We start from the raw sequence: 21,459 nt of genomic DNA, 5'->3' as shown, positions 1-21,459 counted from the left end.
ATACAGTATTCCACTGCCTCATATTCATCAGGTAGGAAAGATGTTTAGATCAAAGTTAGAGCAGAAACTGCTATCATTTTACTAGAATATCAGGGCAGTAAGAATCCTGTGCATCATACAGAAAACAGAATATTTTGTTCCAGTTCTATGTAGAAAACGATTAGACTGGTCGGAGATACCCTGGCTGTTGGAGGAATATCCTCAGCAATTCAGAAAGTTTGAGATCTTGTATAAGCTTCCTAGAACTGCTGATGCTCAATTATTTTTCTCTCTGCTTTCTGAATATTCCAACCACTGGACTTTCATTTTCCATATGTACAGAAACCGAAGAACACACAGTTTCTGTTTTGTTGAAAAATGTCTAAGTTAAATACAGAAGTATATATATTATTCAAGCTTTACACTTACAACCTTAAAATAAAGCACATGGTAAAATACATATGAGTCATGGCAAAACACTGGGGTAGTTCTCATAGATTAATAAAAACACCATGAAAATATAATTTGTACTGTAAAAATATCTCAAAGATGCTAAAAATTCTTTCATTTTACTATCAGTAAGTAGTAACATTGTAAATACATTAAACAGCACTTCACAAATTAGAGATTTACTCACCTAAATTGAGTTCTTAATTAGTAAATTAATTCATTGGCAAATTAATTTGTTAGCAAATTGATAATCCAGTTTATAAATTAGCAATGTATACATACCATTTTTTGTGTAATAAGTACCTACTGAGCAACATGGATTTTGATAGTGCTTTGCTTAACAGACCGTACGAAGCTTGGCAATAATAGGACAGTAAATAAACAAAGCAAAACAAAAATTCTCAAGACAGATCTACTTTGTGGTCACAGAAGCAAATTCCATATTGTGTAGAGGTATTTTAAATTAACTAGCTTGGAAAATGGTAACTGCCTTTTTACAGTTGGTTGGCTTAATTTAGTCCATTCTTTACTTTTACTTCCTTGACAACACTGTAGACATTTACCAGAGACTTCTGTTCCCTTCTGTCTTTTTATTTTCTTTCTCTTCCCTTTCTGTCCTCCTTTACTTCACTCCTCAAATTAGAAAGATCCAGGTAAAGTCAGGCACCAAACTAAATTTAAGCTTAAAACATAACTTTTGGTGACACTTGGTGACCTCAAGATGAATGCTGGTTGATGCCTATTTGTCACATCTGTAGCACCTAAGCATTTCATAATTTAACAGTTTACACAGTATGTAATATCTGTTAATATCTCTTCTTTAATTCAACAGTTTAGTTAAGGTCAGCAAGTATACCATTCGTCACAGTTTGATGACACCTCTGGGTACCTGTAGGGGTGTCAGTGCTATATTTAGCTGATTAATTCCATCCAAGAGTCTTAAAGGCTTGAATACGAGAATGAGTCAAATACTCTAGATGCACTTTTTTTCTACTTCACTTAAAAACAGTGTAACTACTAGTAGACAATTTAAGTCACGGATGAAATTGTAAGCTAAACCTCCATCTTGAGAGAAAGGTTGCAAAAACTGGAGATAAGGAAGAAATAATGCCTCTGTGCTACATAAATTTTGAAGACTTCTGAAAAATAGCCTAAAAACTTTGGCTAGTTAATAATCTGAAAAAAAAAAAAAAAAAGTTACAAATCTGATCAAGGAATGCTTTACATCAAAATTTTTAATTTTAATCCCTTTTTATATACATTTTTCAACATTTCAAAATGAAAAGTCAGTTTGAACTGAAAAATGGAACTTCACATGTAGAAATTTCAAAACAGGCTATTTCAATAATTTAAAAACTTCTTGCCATAATATATTTCTAATGTGAATTTATAAGATCAATCCTTTTTCAGAAACAGTGTTACTCTTGTTGATTAGTATTCCAAATAAAACATTTAATTGAAAAATTCCCAATTAACTCAAATTGCAATATACACTATCTTCGTGATAGGAAACCATATGAAAATTCAACAGTTGTTTGCTTAAAGACTCATCAGAATTGCCTTGCTTGCTCTTGTTCTTTGGTTGTTACAAGTATTATTGCTCCTGTTTATCACTGACGATATTGGAAATACATAAATGTACTTTATCTATTTGGTGGAAGACAGAAAACTTGGAATCATAGAACTAAACTTAAATCTTTGTAATTTATTTTTCTGCAATGGGAATAATGGAACTAAAACTTAGTTTATTTTTGTTGGTCTATTATTGACTGTTTTCATAAGAATTATGCTTACACTTCTCAAGTATATCCACAGCAGCTAGAAACTCCAAAACATACTGGGCATTATTGATTCCCTTATTTTTATGTATGCAAGAATGATAGAGAGACTCATTTAAGAAACCTGTAATATATGAAATCTTCAAGCTACATTCACCAACAACTGAGCAACAAGTGTTCATTTCTATTGATGAAATTGTCTCATGTGTATCCTTTCTGTTTACTATGTCAAAGCACTAATGCTTTCCCTACAGTATCTTTTGTACTTTGTTCTTTACCTAATTTATCTTCCTATCCAATTTCAGATACCATTATCATAAAGAAGGGGATTTCTCTCTTATGGACAAAAGCAGAAGCATATTTTCTCCAGTTTGTTCTTGCTACTTATAGGCCATTATCGTGCTTGCATTTAACTATCAATTTTCTGTTTTACATTAAATTAACTCCTGCTTCAAGATCTTTGCTTCTAAGAGTCTGAATCCTTAAAATGCAGTAAGAATCTTCAGGTAACAGCGGATGTTCAGTGAATTTTTTTTCAGGCTCTGTTACTTCACAGGCAATGATTACAATGTTACAGGATGACAGCAAACTTATTTCTTCCTCAAGTTTTACTTTTAAAATTATATATTATATATAATATATATATTCTGGATACATTCTTCATATAAATATACCAGGACAAGACCAGGCTGCAAAATATATGTTAGAGAGGTCTTATTAATTTTTTAAAAGAAAGCTTTCAATAGAATTGAAAGCCAGAGATTAAATGGCAAGCGTATAACTTCATGGAGACACACTGTTATATTTTAGTTCAATGAATAATAAAGACATCATTTTATGGAATTGGTAGTTTCAATACATACCAAAATAAAAATATACTTCTTAATCATTTTTCTTTTGGAGCTCAGAATTTAGGAAACGTTAGATTAAAACCATAAAAATAATGAATCAGTTATGCCATCGATCATACAGCTAAAGAATTTGAAGCTATTCCTTTTCATGTGCAAAATATTGCTTACATTTCAATGTGTGGCATAAGCTGAGGCTTCTATAAAAATATTTATAGTAAAATACAGAATAAATCTATAACTATATTTAATCAATTTTAGAAAGGTGCATCCAATACTGAAGACACTGTAAAATTACTTACTGATGAAGTAAACAAAAAAATATTATGTAATAGTCCTTTGTGAGCTGAATGGCATATTTGCTCTAATCTACACAAAGCCCTGTAAATAACCTACAGGTTGTTAGTCATTACTTAACCCAGCATCTAAAATTCTCATTTTAGCTTTTCCATATTATTGCATTACATATAGAGTACTTTAAATAACCATTAACAACCAGATGCATTTTAAGCAATGTGAGGAAGAATTACAGAAAATCATTCTGAGTTCCCAAGTAAAAAACATCTTAGAATTCCTTCATCTGAAAGTACAAACTCCTTTGAAGGAAATGAAAAATCTTTAGTAGATTGTCTTGGAACAGATCAGCAAAGCAGAAATCAATAGTTAACATAAGGTGCTCCCTGGGCCATGAGTGTAGTAAAGTATCATGAAAAGTCTTAAGACACACTACCATTTTCATCTTTCTTCACTCAGTTGGCAGTCACGTTGGCTTCCTTCTGACGTAGTCTTTCTTTCTGTTAAAAAGAAGTGCTTTATTATTCTTTCCTCTAATTTTCCATCTTCTCTCAAGTTGCCATAAGCATTTCTAGAATAGCATAGTCTAGAATACTAAGAAGTACGGAATGAGTCACAGTAGATTAGAGTTCTCCTTAAATCAACAAACAAACAAACAAACAAAAACAAACAAACAAACAAACAACAAAAAAAAAACACAAAAAAAACCACTCCTGGAACACTCAAGGGAGACTCTCAACCACTGCATTATTTACTGTAGGGAAACTAAGGTTGCTTTATCTACAGAGTTGTCAAATACTGTGTGTCTTTAAAAATACCCCAACTGATCAGCATCTCTGTGAAGACTAAAGAAATTTATCTACAGTGTCAATTATTAGTCCTCTTTTTGTGACCTACGAAAAACCTTGGGAAACAGCAAGGAACAAAACAGGGATTCAATCCCTTCTACCATTATTCAACAAACAACATTTTGTAAGGTTTTGAAGAAAAGAAGACCCGTTGGGCAAATATATACAGTGAGCCCCAATACATTATATAGCATGAAAGAAAATATAAGAGACCTTATTGGCAGAGGGGAAATAACCAAAAAAGCAGCACTCATTGTATTTAGTTATCTTAAATAGCAGAACCATGCTTAGGCGCATCTACACCATGCTTTAATTTTAATTATTGTAGGGCCCTACAGTAATGTAGGGCATAAGCCTAAAGACTTTTATTTGGGAAGAATAACAACCTGCTATGCTTAAACAGTCAAAGGATACCTTATCAGACTTCAACAAAAACAAAAACCCACCATCATCCTGAATGACAAGAACAGTGTCACAAAAAACATTCTGAATGTCACGCTGAGAAACATATCATACCAGGCTAGCTGTAGGATTGATTTTCTTTGTTTCAACTTTCTTCTCTGCAGTCAACTTGCTTACTGATTGCTGAGCCACTTTAATTCTGAAACAAGATATGTACAAAAGACATCTTTAAGTTCAAAGAAATTAAAACTGCTCTATGTCTGCTTGTTATATACTTTATCTGTAAGAACCATCACCACCAACTTTTTTAGGCACATTAGCCAAACAAAAGGCTAATTACTACTCAAAGGCACTTTGTAAAGTACCAAAAAGTAGAACAGAGTACATTTTCAACTGAAGAGAAAATCAAAAGCACAGTTTGTCTGCATTGCTCACTGAAAACCCCACTAGGCAAACAATTTCTCCCTTCTTGCAGGATCTGGGTTTTATGGAATATCTTTCTCACCCAGACAGCTGCAGTACGAAGGCAAGATACTCCTCTGGAAAAAAAAACAAAAACAAAAACAAAAACAAACACAACCACAAGCTAGCTGGCTAGATCTTTTGTATATATAGTATATACTATTTTAGTGGGCCATTTGCCAGGCTACACATTTTATTTCCTTTGAAAACCTTGAAGTGAAAGCATCTGCCAGTTTTTTCCTCAATGTTTTCCCTGTTGCTTTACATGGAATTGCCTGGCCAGTCTCACTGATGTGGTGATAGGAGCAGGGGCAATTTAGAAGAGGTTCTTGCCTATGGATAGTTAAGGCAGTCTTGTGTACATCTACATACCAATCTGCTAAATACACTACTGAGATCAGGGGAAAGATGATCACATTTGATTCCATTATTTCTATTCTTGCCTTTTGCTCTTAGGGTCTTGCAGACCCTAAGTCCTTTGTTTCTCCTGGGATTCAACGAGAAGAACCCAATCAGAAGTTTTATCAAGAGAAAAAGGAGAAACAGAAATGGACAAAACAAGTCTTTTTTTTTTTTTTTTTTTAACAAAAGCATACTTCATTCTCCTCTTACAGAGAGGAAAGGACAGGGGAAGTTATGTGCTAAACAGTGATAAAAAGGGAAGAAAATTCCTTGGACTCCTGAGACAGGATCTGGCCAGTTATCAGTGCCTTTAAAATGCTGATGTTCTAGACACCTACTTTACAATTCTATATAGAAATGTAGAGGGAAAGAAGTTGCAAGTCAGTTTTTACAAGCAAGAACTCAGCAACCCTGTTTTCACTACTGCACACAAAATCAGTCTTTTACTATAAACAACACATTTCTTGGCACTCTGGAAGTGAAAAATTGTATTTTCTTCTCTTATTTTTTTCCACTAGTAGAAATAATTGTTATGGCCAGTCAAAAAGTATTTAAAATACCATGTCCAGTTCAAGCTACTTTCGACACACTCAATTTTTGAGGAATTTTGGAACAAAAGCAAAAAGGAAAGTGGATTATAGCTGCTATTACTGATACGTATTTCCTTGCTGTAACACCAGCAGAAAAACAGATTCTGGACATCTTTTAAAAATACAGAACGTATTCATAAGTTCCTCATTGTGTTTATCGAAGTTAAGTGTTGGAAACTAACATTCCTTGTCTGAGGTATGCATTTTAGAAGCTTCTCCTAGGTAGTTATTGGTGTTGTCTCACTTTTCAGAGCTTAAGAACAGCAGGAAACAGTTACACTACCTTTAAGTGATCTTATTTCCAACTCTGTTTAGCTACAACATTGATTCAAGCTGTAGCACACCCTCAAATATGCCAATACGAAATTACTATTCTGTACATTTTTAAACATATCTGCACTCTTTTTAGAACGTAATTAGTTTTCCCTGTTTCCACAAGTAAACAACTAAGCTGCAACATACAGTTCCATCTTTTTAGTTTTTTGTTAATCACTACAGTTTGCTCCTTTATGATAGATGACAGCAGCCACTGGACATGGCATGCCATTCCTCACAGCTAAAAAGTTTATGCAAAGATGATAATGCATGTCAAGTGACAGTATTCGGGTTTAGCACAATCATACGGAGGGATCAATTTCTAAACTCTTCCCTATCTCCACCACATTTTTATTTTCTATCACATTCTAGGATTGTTTTCTGAATAATTTTTAAACATTTAGTGTCTACATTTTCATCTGAAGGGAGAATTCTAGGGATTATAAACTTTTGGACTTGAAAAGAAAATTACGCTTGTCACTGATTTAGGCATTGCTCTGTGTATTTTATTCCATACTTGCACCACTGCCAGGAAACCTGGAATTTTTTAAATAGAATGAATAGCTTGGAATACAGAATAAAAATAAACCAGCTCACTAACATGATTTGAATCATGTGATATTTGGCTCATAAAAATGACAGACATTATATATTGCTCTTTGGTCTCCTAGGGAGTAAAGAAATCACTTGGTTAACATATGAGTGATAAGATTAGCAGGCATTCTCAGAAACATAAGTGCATAATTTAAGATGAATGTAATTCTTTGGGATTTTAAAAGTAAAATAGTTTGACTTTAACAAAACGGTTAGCTCAGTAATTACATCAGTGAAACACCACAATGCAAAGGTGTCTAATAAATAAAAACGAATCTTTGTTACACATGGGTAGGATACTAGGACTGGCTATTGTGTCTGGAAGCGCTGTCCTTGAAAAGAGAAAAATGAAATGGTATGAAAACCATCCAAATTCAAAATCATCCATTTGTTTAGTGGCAGAAGCCTAATCTTTCCCTTGTTTCCTTTCATAATCTTTCCCTTGTTTCCTTTCATTCCTTTCCCTTGTTTCACTTTCATGAAAAAACTTTAGAAATGAACACATAACTTACAAACACACAATATCCTTTATCTTCATCTAAAAATGAATATGTGCATTACATTTGACTGACACTGTTACTGAAACAGGTAAGTAAAAATAAACAAATCACATAAAAAACAATTATCTAGTGACTAGACAATTTTTGTTAATAAAACTTTGGTAAGCCTCTGCTGTTCACTCTTTTTTTTTTTTAACTACCTTTCCCTAGCACAAATAAAAATAATTACATGTTTGTATAAATCATATAATAGTGTAACTTTATTTGAAAAACTTTTATTTTTTTTCAGATTATACTTTCAGAAATATATTAAAATCAAAATAAAATTAGAGATAAGTTACAGAAAGAACTACATATAAAGTACAATTGAAAGGATAGAACTAAACTAACAAATATTCTCTGATGTTGTCTTAGACACACATATTATGTCATTAGCCAATGTGCAAACATACCACACAATATGCTACTATTTTCAGTTACTATTGTAAAGTTGTTCAAGGTAGTAGATACAGCTTATGAGAATTTATATAGACGTAAATTGTTTAACTTCTTACAGAAGTATAACTTCCTCAGCTACTTTTAATTCTTCAGCAACTACTTGTTCAAAGTTGAAGTAAAACAAAAGCTTAGTGACAAAGTCAAAATGTAAGTTAAATAAATATTCTATCAAATTTCCCTTCTTACTTGTAACTGCAGTTATATTAGATGATAATGAAGGCAACCAATTTTAACATTGTATACTTTATAGAAATTTGATGAAAAAGAAAATAGTTTTTGAAAATAGAAGGAATGCCTTGAAGTCTTATGTTAAATACAAGGCCCAACAAAACATCTTAAGATGACTTTTAAAAACATTACTGAAACATTTACTACAGATGTACTGGACTAAGGAGTTTCTTAGTGAAAATGAGTGAGGTTTACAAAATATGGCTTTAAAATGGTTACTCACTTTATGCTACTTGAACTCATTTGTTACTTACGTGTTACGTGAAACACCACACAGAAGTTGGGAGAAGATGCAGAATTTTACATAGTAAAAGGGCTCCCTAGGGAGGTCGGGAAATCAGTAAGATAGTACAATAACCAGCAGGAAAGACAACAGGTACTGATACATTCTCTAGATTCATGGAAGTTCAGTTAATATACATAATTAGTCTGACAAGAGTCTCCTCAAGAGCCTTATCCTTGAGAAACAGGAGCAGAATCTAGCTCTGAGACAGAGCTTCACGATTTTCGACTTGCAGGCATAGGCTGAAAAACATGAACCAAACATCCCACCAACTACTATATACCCCTTTCTTCTGAGTTTTTGTTGTGTGAATGAACGTGCACAGGAGCAGCTCACATGAACAGGGCCACAACCATGAAGGAGAGTTTGGAGACGTGCAAAGGAACAGGTGGAACAAAAAGTTACTTTTTTTTTTTCCTGTATCAGTATAGAATAGCATAGGAAGATGCATTAGCTTGTGTAAAGACTGACTTGTCTTTACAGAAAACAGATGAAGATTTACTTCTGTCAGGGTCACCTCAGTGGAGACTTGCTTTTCTAATGCATGTTTTATAATCTTCTCAAGTAGAGTAGGTAATAAAATCATAGATATTCCTCACACATTGTGTTTTGGGCAGTATTAATCAGTGAATGACATAACCTAGGTCTACTTACCATTCCAAGACATTAAACACTAATAGCTTTTGGTGTTTCAGCGTGTTTCAAAGGAGAAAAAAGAAGAATTAAAGAATGTGAATCAATTCAGCTTTAAAATCTGATTAGCTCCAATATGGATGCATTCAAAAGAAACACTACTCTCATTCAAAAGTGAGCAAAGGAGGTCAATATACCCTAATTAATAAAGAATATGTGGTGTCAAATGTAATACTGAGCAGGATGACACAGTACCACACAATATGGAAAACAAAACTGAATGAAGTGACAAAAACGTATTCTTAATTAGGGGAATCATGAGTCTAATATTGTGTATGGATCTTTACTATAATCAATGTGAATATAATTTATTTTTGTCCTGCCTGTATGTGGCAGGTACTGGCTTGAGTCAGACAGCAGAAGGTGTGAGCCGGCCCATTCTGTGCTCCAAAGCCCACAGTCAGGATACATAAAATCCCTTCTAAGCAAGCCAGTTGCTACTCAGGTATGTTCAACCCTTACTGGTGTGTGAAAACAGACAAAATGATCTGGTTCTCTCTCAACTCTTGATAGTCTGGAATAATCCATTCTCTTTGCTGCTATAGCTCCTTCCCTGCAGCTGGTGGATTATGTGGATAGCTGAGGGTTATGAAATAGCTTGGAATGATCACTCCACTTGAGCTTTCCATGACTTGAAGTTCAAATTTCTCCCATAAGACTGTGTTGGCACAGGAATTGTTGTGCAATTCAAATCTGATATGGGTGGAGATGAACAAGCAGGGGCAGCTATGGTTAACATCAAGTTTTCAACCTAGAGCCAAGCTGCATACCCATCTCAGATCCTTAAGCTCAGCTAAACAGTGACTCTCTCTGAGAGACTAAGAAATATCCCCATAGCTCAAATACCTTTCATGTGTTATATGCCTTACTGCTCTCAGTCATATGATAATTTCTGTATGCAGACCATAAACTAATCCTTAAACAACAGCACAGCTTCCTGAAAACACTGTAAGCCCATAAAACATGGCAGCCTACACTTCAGTCTTCTGTGTATTACCTGGCCTGGCAGATTATTTGATGGAGTCCTCGGTTAGCTTCACAAACAGAAGCCTTCTAACAGACTTCAAAGTTTGAACATTGTCCACTTCTATTACTGTGCTGTACAATACAATTGGCTATTCAAGCTTTCAGTCAAGCCTTCTGAAAAGAACTTCATCATTATTGATCAAATCTTTAAACTGTATTTAGAATAAATGTTCACTAATTCAGTACATACATAGCAAAACGTATGTTATCAGTGGAATTTGTCTCCAAAACCTCTAATTGCTAACACACTTGGTTTGCTTCTATTTTTTCCTGGATCTACTGACAGTATTTTGATTATCTGTTTACAGGTGAGAAATTTCAGCTCTGTAATCACAAGAAAAAAAAAATCTAATTCTATGCCTTTATGAAAGCTGTTGCTAAACTAAAAGGAAACGATAGGCCAAAAAAGGCTGCAATAGGCTAGAATAAAAACATGCTTCAGTCCATTTGAGCTGTATACTAACAAATACCTAGGAGCATGTAAGGATAGCCAAAGCATTCAGTGATAATCCCCAGAATACTTTTGCAGCTGGAAACTCTATTCACATTTCAGTCCTTCATAGATTTTTCTAATATGAATTTGTAGTGTCACCATTCAGAAGCAATGCAAACTTTTGACACCTGGGACATCTGGTGGCAATGTGTTCAACAGATTAAGTATGCCTACTGTAAAGATGCATCATTGCATTCGGCTTAAACCAGTCACTTGCAAGTTTCATTCGATGCTTTTCAGCTGTAGTATTAGATGAGGTATGTAATGATTATTTCACATTTGCCCTTCATGCCTGTACAGTTCTCTATTGCATCCTTTTCATTAGGTTCTTTTCCAAGCCTATAAATCCCACTTTATTTAAACAGTTCCTTATGCAGAAGCTGTTCTGTACCTGATCATTCTTTCTCTTCTCTTTCCATATCTTGCTGGAAAGGAAGGGAACAGAACTACACATAGACAACCGTAGATTTATATAATGATTCAGTAATGTTTTCCGTTTCGTTGTACATTTGTTTCCTAATAACACTTAAAAAGAAACACTGCTTTTCTTTCCAAGAGCAAGAGCCTTAGGGCAGCACCTTGCCAGATCTGCTGTATGGAAACTAGCCATTTCTGTTTTGCCACACAGGCCTGTAAATCATAATTATCTCCCTGATTTGTCCTATAGCTATACTTTAACCTCAGAAGCGTGTAAAATCTTCCTTTTTTTCTCTGTCTGCATTGCTAAACAATTTGGTACAACTTTTTATTAATTCATGTTGCAATTCATCAGCCACTTCAACTCTGCCTTTCTCATATAGAAAAAAGACTACATTGGCCACGTAATTTCTACTCAAAATGCTTATAGAATGTAGCCATGTAGAATGCCACATTTTTCTTTTTTCTTCACTCAACCAGATAAGCAGATTTTATGATAGCTGGATGATGCCCTTTTTGCAGAGTTAGACTAATGCTCAGTACAGTGTGTTCTGCCATAGTACACTTTGATCAAAATGGCTGCAAACATGACATTCATTAGACAAAGGTTTTGAGGGAGTGAAAACTGGCAAAAGAAAAGGATAGGGAAAGGATATAACTTCCCTGGTACTGAGGGGAGACTGCTTAGCATTTCTCCCTTTGAAATAAGAACACAGAGAAGTGTCCCAGACTTCACCAATGCTCAGCAATATTTAACCTATCACCTCCAACTCAGTAGGCCAGATTCCAAAACTACTGTAAAATATATATGGCATGAATATTATTGCACTACAGTGACTATATAATATGTAAACAAAATATATGATAGAAAGATCTGTACTGTTTAGGGGTTCCAGACAGGATGTTACCATCTGTGAGATACATGTACTATAGGTTACAATATAGCAACACATTATTGAAAACAACAGGTTTAGTTACTTTTCCATCAAAAACACATTAATATGTGCAAGATATGCAGACCTGTAACTACAAGCATTCGTACCAAAATCACTTTGGTTCATGCAGCCACTGCCTCTAATGCCAGCATTTTTAATCAGATTCTAGCTGCCATCTTCAGATACATGGCAAACCTTTATTGCTTAATTTTGGCTCTGGTACCTTAGAGTTCTTGGTATTTTTCAATTTTTTATTTGTTTTTCTAAAGAATAACAACTTGATTTAGTAAATCATGCACACATTCTTTATCAAGTAGTTACTTTATATTTGTAATATCATTGGAATTCCATCTGGCTTATGCATTTTCTTATTCCAAGTACCTGTATAATGTTTTATGCTTTTCATTAATATGCTTGTAATGCTATATGCTATAATATTATGCTTTTCATTACTTTCCCCATTCTATGTCATCGAGTTGTGTGCATGTGCAGAGAATCATGATAAGTATTACGATAAGATAGGAAGGTTATGATTATAATATGTTAGAAATGTTGGTACTACAACTGTATAACACAGCCTTATGTAAAATTTCCCCATTTCTAGAAGATATAGTTATGGAAATTCACTTTGAATTTTGAAACAAACTTTGTTTCTCTTTTTTCTTTTCTGATTTCTGTTCCTGAGCTATGAAATGTTAATATATGTTCTATCTGAAAGAAATGGCTTAATCCAGTATGGCAACTATGCTGTAATCTTACTTTTGTGTAAGATACATGGTATGTACAGTGTAAGCAATGAGAAAAATTATCAGCAATAATTCCTTTAATATGTAAGTATTGTTAATATGTAAGTATATTCCTTTAATATGTATGTACATATGGAATATGTAAAGCATAAACATAATGACAATCCTTGTCACACTTATTCTGCAAAACATGCAATCACATTTTGTAATGAAAATAGTCACTACAAACTCCTTTGTATTTTTTCTATATTTATACTTTTCCCCTACATTGAGACTTGTCTAGAATATTCTCTTGAAATATACTTTAGCAGATCTTGAATGCTTTAACAGATTTATGGGTAGGCATTCCCATAAATTAAATGTATTCAAGTTGTTATTAATACACATTTTTTTTGATTCTGAATGCACAGACATACCCACTGAAAATAAAATGAATAGTCTAAAAAAAGGAAGTGAGACTGGAATTACATGTAATCTACCATGGTATAAGTGCACTGTTGCCAGAAAAATATACCTTCATTTTAGTCTTCAATTTGGCTAGTATCTTAAAACTTCATAAACAGAAGAAAGCAGAAAACTTGATGTACCTGGATGCACATTTACACTAAATAAAATGTTCCTTCATTTCCTTTCAGATTTTCTTCATTTTATCTCTACAGTCATTTATTTATTGTATCTATCTAAGTTTGTTAGCTATCTGCAATTCTGTCTTGCTTTTCTAAATGGTGTGCAAATTTTGTCTAGGAAAGAGACAATGATTCAACTATATCTTGCAGGCAGCTAACTTATTTTCATGGTAGGTTAAGTGCAGGACAGCTCAGTTAAAGTGTTTCCCTTACTTTACAAAAAAGCCTCATAGAAATCTAATTAGATTTCTACAGTTGTGTTACATTTAGCAGCCAAGTGGATTTTAGACAAAACAGGCTCTTGCAGCTGAGGTTGTCATTTTCTTAAAGGTGGTATCCTTTTTTCATGAAACTCAAATATTTTAAAGTTTCTGTTATGCAACCCAAAGTAGCTTGTTTTCAACATAAAATTTTAATTTTGGAATAAATCTTTTGATTTAGTTTTACTATTATGAATTTTAAGCTAATATGTTTTTAACGATAGATTTGGTATGGCATACCATAATTAATGTTTTAATTTTCTGAGCTGTATTTAATGAGAGAGAAATTAAAACCCAATACTAATATTAACATAACTCTATAAACAATGAAATCCGTATTTAGGTATCTACATTCTAATCTAATCTAATTTAGGTATTCTACAGTCTAATTCAGATCCATTTTATGCTTCTGCAGCTCATCCTGAAATTTGAAGAGTAAGATAATTGTAAAAGTATTTACATAATGATGTCAATACTTCAGTTTCAGAACCCAAGACTGAAAATATTGACTTATACTGTCGATTATTCCTCTTTAAAATTTCCTTCACAACAAAATAATTGGTTGAAGATAAACATTTTTATTTTTTATTTTTTAATTACAATCTCTAAAAATGCAAAACAAATAGTGAATCCAATTAATTAGCCAGTTAAGGAAGACAGCTGTCCATTCCTGTCATACTAAGGTTTTTAGTTACCAATGTGCACAATGACAATGGCTTTCTTTCAAAATTTCTTGGACAGCAGTTCATCAACTGTTAATCTCATACTTCATAAAACAGGAACCTTTAAAGGTCATGACTTCACAGGACATTTTCAAATGATTAAGATAGTTTTCCCATCGCTCTAATTTACTGAGGTTCTTCTTTTCAGTAGTACATTCAAAGCAATTTAGCATAATGAAAACAGCTCTTCTGCCATTCTAATTTACTTATTACACAAGGCTCCTCATTTCAGCAGCACATTGACTCGATGAATCACCCAGATTTTGAGTGTAAAGGACAATGCATTGTTCTTTTGACATTAATGAAACTTTACAAAAATAATTTGAAGTGAACTCTGAAAAAAAGTCTGTATAACCCAGAAAGTATCACTACTTTGAAAAAATATACTAACTGGCATTCTGCATTCTACTGATACTGATTTACATTTATGAATAGGACTAAGGGTATATATTAAAGGAACTGATGAAATATTAGTTACATTTTGATTTTTACATTTTATTTAAATTGTTATTAAACAATAAGAAGTTCTCATCTCACCCTAGTAGGAAAGCACAGAACATAGTAGTTTACTTAGAAACAAAGATCTCTTAAATATTGTTTTAAGAAACTGAGTTTTGTTACAATTTCCAATATAGCATTAAAACATTTACAAGGGACTTTAAATCAATTTATCTGAAGGGAGAAATTGTATCCCACCATCAAGGTGCTAACTACAGAAAAAAGAATGGATGTGTGATCTAGACTTTTTTTTTTTAATCCATTCTTCTCCAAGGTATGACAATGTTAGCACTTTTTAGGTCTTTTCAAATGAATTGAGATATGGTAAACATGGTTCCCTTGTAGTGGAAGTGTTTTTTGTTTGTAAAAGATTTTTAGCTTCTTTAAGAAAATCAAGCAAATAATTGAAGGGTTTATATATATATTTTTTACTCTAACTAATAAAATCAGGAGTCTGTGGTGAGATCTAGCGGCAAGTAGTTTGATGTCCTCAGCAGGACACCAAAAGTCAGAAGTGGTGCTGTAAATCCAGTGTGGGGCTTCAACACAGTGCTAAGTGTGGCCTGAATCTCTGGGGCTTCCCTTTGATGCAAGTGCAGTATATTAACTGGAAAAGCATTCACTTTTATTTGTCTGTACTGTCTGCGACAGCAATATCGCCTCATTTAGGCTAGTTCAACATGAAAATGCACAGAAAAGCAATCTGTTACAAATTAGCACAGCTCCCCTTTCATTTTACTAGCTAGTAATTGGAAGGGGTTACAAAAGTGTAATTTATCAGATTATATGTGTTTATCTTTTTGTGGGGACAGCATGCCTTTGGTGAATTTTCCTACGCACCCTGAGGGAATAATCTTTCCTTGATGTCCATTAGATCTGAAAGAAAACAATGACGCCTGTGAAATATAGGAGTATAATTTGTTGGGTTTGAGAAGGAACAGTTTCCCAGACATCTAAAATGGTATTAATGACTTTATTAGAACCTTACCGCTCCTTGGAAATGCTTTTGCTCTCTCGTTTCCAAATGGTCTTGAAGTCACTGCAGAATTCGTACCACACCGTGAAAACATAGTTTGGTGTGATCTCCTTCTCACCAGGCTTTGGCTTTATCCCAAAGTATCCCACTGTTTCTTCAAAGCTGTGATGGGAGGAAAAAGAAACTGTCAACACATAAGACCACGGGGGAAACAGTTTCTCTGAGGACTGGTTCCTGATTCAGTAGTCAAGGCTGGTAATTACCGTAACTTCCCCTTAGCCTTGGAAATCATAGCAGCAATTCATGCTGAGTATAACTAACCTTCCAATACCTACCTCACTCCTAGGAGGTCAACTTACAGATGCATGAGCTATCATATAGACATGTCACATAGTCAAAACAATTTTAAACAGAAAAACTGGATTTAGTGTATTAAAGGAAATGCTATATTGTATCTACGTCTTTAATTTTGCAACGCTCCATAGAGAACTTATTTTGCCATTTATCTTTATTGAAGGACTACAGAAGAGTCATATGCCAAGTCAATAAAAAATCTCCAGGTTAGGCTAGAAATAACGTTCAAGTAGTTAGGGAGAATTCTGAGTAGTAGCAAAAAAAGCCACAGTCCGTGCCAATAATCATTTTGCTAAGCTCTTAGAGAAAATAAACCTCCTTCCAAGTGTGTAAATAAGCAGATAACAGCAATTATTTTTATGAAAATACATTGCCAATATTGTAATGCCCTTTTATTTTATAGTGTGGATATAGTATTTGTATCCAGAATGGATACAAATGCAGCTGAATATTTTCAAAGTAGCCTTTTATAACAAAAGATACTTCTGATGGCATTTTAACTGCCTTTATGACATTGCTTTGTAAGATAAAATGAAGCAATTCACATTACTAGCGATAGTACAAGGAGACTGATCTAAGCAAAACAAAATAGTATGTTCATTTTTGTAAAGGTTGAATCACTTTTCTCTGGAAAGTGTATGTCACAAATACTGTAAAATTTGGTGAAACTTACTAAAACTAATGCCATAATTTTAAAATAAAGGTAACAACATATTTCAAAATAATCCATTTTTCTTTAAAAAACAAACTTATTTAAACAAAGGAAAATTATATTTTTCTTTATAGCTGCCAATTGGTCCTAAATCTAAAATACAGGAAGTGTAAATATTGAACATAAAATAAATAAGGGGTATTTGAAAGATCTGTTAAGAGTCTCTCAACTATTAAACAGATGTCACTTGAACAACAGATGCAGCTTGAGGAAATACTTCTTTCTTAACTTCTACATGTATTTGCATAGTCCATTGTATGTTTTCATATGGACTTGCCGAGGTCATCATCAAGTATTAGCTAGGCTTGAAGAATACAAAGTAACTATCCAAAGACAGAGAAGATGCCCCCCCAAAAACAAACCAAAATTTACTCCAACTGCTTTACAGAGTAAGGAAGTTCAGACTTGAGATACGCTAGCCATATGCTCTGTTTTTTGATTCTTTAAAGACACATACAACTTCTGGGACATGTTGGAGAATATCCCATATTGCTGGTACTTTTTTAAATCCTTGTACATGATAACCTTTAATTTTCTCGCACAGGTTTTGCATGAGACATGAAAATATATTCAGTTAATTGCTGATCAACGGTAAAGGAATGACAGTGAAATGAGTATCAATAAGCCCACAATATTCCAAGTTGAAGGGTCCTGTAGTGACACTACCAGGAGAAAGTAAATAAATAAATAAATAAATAAATAAATAAGCTAATGCAGCTTTCAATGTCTGTGTTAACCATTCTGGGATTTCAAACACTAAAAATACTAAAATGCCTTCATCGGTCATACGGTTAAAACAGTTCACCTCTACTGGACAGGGTGAAGGTGATTTTCATCTCAATTACACTCAGCTGGTAAAGTACTCCTCAGTTGTTCATACAACTTGACTAGGACAGCTGAGTCAGGGACAGTAGGACCAGAAACTCTTTGCAGGTTTGCTTCATATAACAACATCCCTATTAACGTCATGATCTCTTCTTCCTTCCTAACTGAAACCTTCACTGTTCCAACTATAGCTGTCCTGAATTCTGAATTCTTCTACACCCTCTCTTTCTTCCTCCGCCCCTCTCTGTGTTTCATCTTCAGATGTTCCCCAAGTAGCACTGTTTTGCTTTAATTTAGCTTGCTCTAGCTTCCTCTGCTGTTTTTTGACTTTTAGGAGCAACAGATCTTTTTATCAGTAACTTAAAACACTGAACATTCCGGTAGCATTTGTGAAACCCAAACTCTTTATCAGACAATTAATTCCTTAAGTCAACTACAAATTAAGCATACTTTTGTACCCCTGAGTACAAAAGTATGTACTCTGCTTTAGAAAGGCTACAAAGCTAGAACATTAGAGCAACTGTGCCAGAGAAGGAAAGTTTGGAGGTAGGCAGAAAGTAAAGAGCCTCTCCAGCTAATATTAGTCAACAGGTTCAGCCAACTTTCTGCCACCCTCTGCAGCAAATGATAACAGTTCACCTAAGACTTGAATTGAGTTTGGGAGGTGCCTCTCTCTCTTCTGATTATCTAGTAAGATTGTCTCTCTTCTGATTGTCTAGATCACTCTTCTGATCTGGGTGTCTCAGTTAGGTCAAGTCACTCAGGGCTCAGAAATCTAAGATAAAAATACAGACTGCAACAAATCTACCTATAGACCATGAAGAATAAATATTCATTGAAGTTAAAAATCAATTTAATTGCACATATGACCATATACATTATGATGTAGAAAACTACTTATTTCTAATATTCAGATGAAGAAACCTCATCTATTACTCTTTATCTGGATGCTCTTCAAAAAAAGCAAAAAAATGTTTTATAAGCTTTTCTTTAAACTGTCTTACAGCTGGTTTACATTTTATATGAATAGAGCAAAACAATCTCAAAATGTATGAGGATATAAATTTTTCATATGTGATATCTTTACAGCTAAAACTACCTTCGTTGATATAAAGAGTTCCATAGCTAACACAAATAAGGTTAAAAGCAGATACTTCAATCTCAAAAAAAAAAAAAAAGGGGGTAAACAATATTTATTATAAATACTGATTTATTAATTTTTTTTTTTTTTTAATCTATTCAGAAATCAACTTATCTTATTTCTTCCCATATGTTGCTTCCACAGGCCTAAGTAAGGAATAGATGTTCAGGCAACAAAAAACAGTTAGATTTCATTGGCTTCTTAGTATACTGCATTCAATAGCTTAGGTGATAAAAAGGTTCTATGACACTGAAACACATTTTCACTACGTTAAGCAGTTAATCAGTTATTACAATATTCTGTAAGACTCTGATTCAATTAAATGTTATGATTCAATGATTCCATTAAAATATCAAACAGAAGACTGGGTAAAAATTCAACTGATCTCCTTCCTGGAAGGCTACATAAGAAATTTTCAGAAAGTACATTAATTCTCTGAAGTTCAGATGCTTTTCTCCATTTACTCTGTTCCTACATCAATAATATCTTTGACCAAAAATAAACTGTTAGAAAGCACAAGCAAAAAACTTACTATTTTTGTGCATTTTCCAAACTGCTCTCTTCTTTTTTACGTTCTTCTTTAGCTGCCAATAAAAAACATTTCCAATATATAAATTACTCCCATAATGTTTTAGAGATCCTACATATTTAACATTTCTTACATTCAAAATTCAAAATAGGTTGTACACTAAATATAACAAAGGTGGTAAAAAATTACCAATTTTAAATTTTTATATCTTGTACATAAATTTATGCTTTTTAATGTAGCAATAAGGTGTACTGGATTTTAAAAGTCATTTAAAATCTGATACTATTATATATAGAAATAGATATTTATCAAAATAAAACCCAAATAATTAGACTTGAGTTTCAGATTAAAAATAAATAAATGGCTGTATATCCCTTTATTGCTGCAAAAACTTTCAGATTTAAATCCATTTTTGCAGTGTTAATAATTGAAAGTTGATGAACAGGTACTGAACATAGTTAACACCAAGTGTTCCATATAGCTATCACATTTCGTTCAGGAAGTTGGTAAATAAAAACACATGTACTAAGTTTTAAATGTATGGTATGTACATCATTTTTTGAAAAAGAAGCCAAGAGTTTGAAATACAGTCAGTGAATGTGAACCCCTCTGTTACAGAGTGCTGACATGAACTACTTAAAGGGATTCAGTTTTCAAAGGATGGGCATTCTCTGCTTTTGAAAATGTTTCCTGAGCTGGATCCTCAAGCAAAAGCATATTTTTTTTACAAAAATGTTGATCAATTCTTCTTAATTCCATATACAGTATAGTCAATTTAGCTGCAGCTGAATACTACATATGTAAACAAATTACTGAAGTGGTAAAGTTATTCCTATTCCATAACAGAAAAATTATTTAAGTGCAAATGTTAATACAAACAGAATTCAGACATGGCAATGATACCAAATGAAGAATTGTATCTTCAGGCTGCTCAGTCTATAGGAGTAGTGCATACACTGGTTGAAATACAGTTACAAACATTTTTTATTTTTATTTTTTCATACAAGGCCACTGGTCCAATTTCATGAGAGGGGTACCCTCACAGAGATCCATACTAAGCTAAAATCACTTAAAAATGGTTTACTTCACAGCACTGCTGCACATGGACAAAACAAATTAAATTCTACATATATATTGAGTGAATGTGTTGTAGATACTTATTCAAGTATTTCATTATGGCAAAAGTAGAAACAATGTTATGTGTCCTGTGTCAGGAAAACAATGAATTCTATACCATTATATTATCCACCTCAAATCTTGGTGGCAAGACAGCTATGACAGCAGGTCTCTTTTATGTGTTTGTTTTGGGCTCCTGAGAAATTCAACTAAAGTTAATCTACTATACTTAATTCATTATTTCCACAGCTCTCATATACTTTTTTATCATTAAAAGTAGAAAATGTGAGAATTCTGATAGTTCATCCTGATACAAAATTAACTACAAAGATGATTAAAATCTGAACTATGTATAAAACTGTATGCTTTATGATTACACTGATAACTTCTTTCTGGTTGTTGAGGAGATCAAAAAACATTAAGTAAACCAAAATCCCCACATAGCTACATTCAGAGCTACAGCAGAAATCCAGTATCATCAGTTCAGTTCCCTGATACAACTGCACATAAGCAAGAAGACAATGCCAAGGATAGCATGATTATAGGCTTATACATGTATAACTACAGGTTATATATAGGTTATATAACTATAGGTGGTAAGAACCCACTTACTGTTTTTTTTAATCTCATAAGAGCAGAGTAAGGGAAGACAGAGGAAAGACATTTTAATTTATTATAGAAATTGGAAAAAAGGTGTGACTTCTAGGAAAGAACATGCAAAGTTTACCTTAATATGACAGTGTGTTTGTTTGCATAAGGGAAAAGAGGAAGCAAGAAAGTAACTGTATTATATGTATGACTGTTTTCCACTCCTTTAGCTATAATCATGTTTACCCAATAACTATTTAAAAGCATTACTTTGAAATTAAGATGTTGAGACTCAGACAGTTTTGAAACACATGGTTTGGAGATGTGCACC

The 21,459-nt window shown here is 33.4% G+C and overlaps 1 protein-coding gene across 1 annotated transcript in view; it reads right to left on the bottom strand.

The window, feature by feature from the left end:
* Positions 1 to 384: 384 nt before the first annotated feature.
* The window catches only part of LOC309878616 (formin-like), a gene marked incomplete at its 5' end in the record, with an annotated part of 183,966 nt that continues 162,891 nt past the window's right edge, over positions 385 to 21,459 (bottom strand). The window contains 4 exons of the mRNA XM_082761365.1: positions 385 to 3,849; positions 4,714 to 4,798; positions 15,876 to 16,025; positions 19,428 to 19,479. Coding sequence (XP_082617491.1) covers positions 3,805 to 3,849; positions 4,714 to 4,798; positions 15,876 to 16,025; positions 19,428 to 19,479 — 332 coding nt within the window. The 3' untranslated portion in view covers positions 385 to 3,804. The remainder of the gene's footprint in view (positions 3,850 to 4,713; positions 4,799 to 15,875; positions 16,026 to 19,427; positions 19,480 to 21,459) is intronic.

Source organism: Aythya marila, assembly GCF_965140915.1.
Source record: "Aythya marila genome assembly, chromosome: 5".
NCBI lineage: Eukaryota > Metazoa > Chordata > Aves > Anseriformes > Anatidae > Aythya > Aythya marila.
Note: the sequence above shows the minus strand (reverse complement) of the source record. Positions and strands in the feature narration are given on the sequence as shown.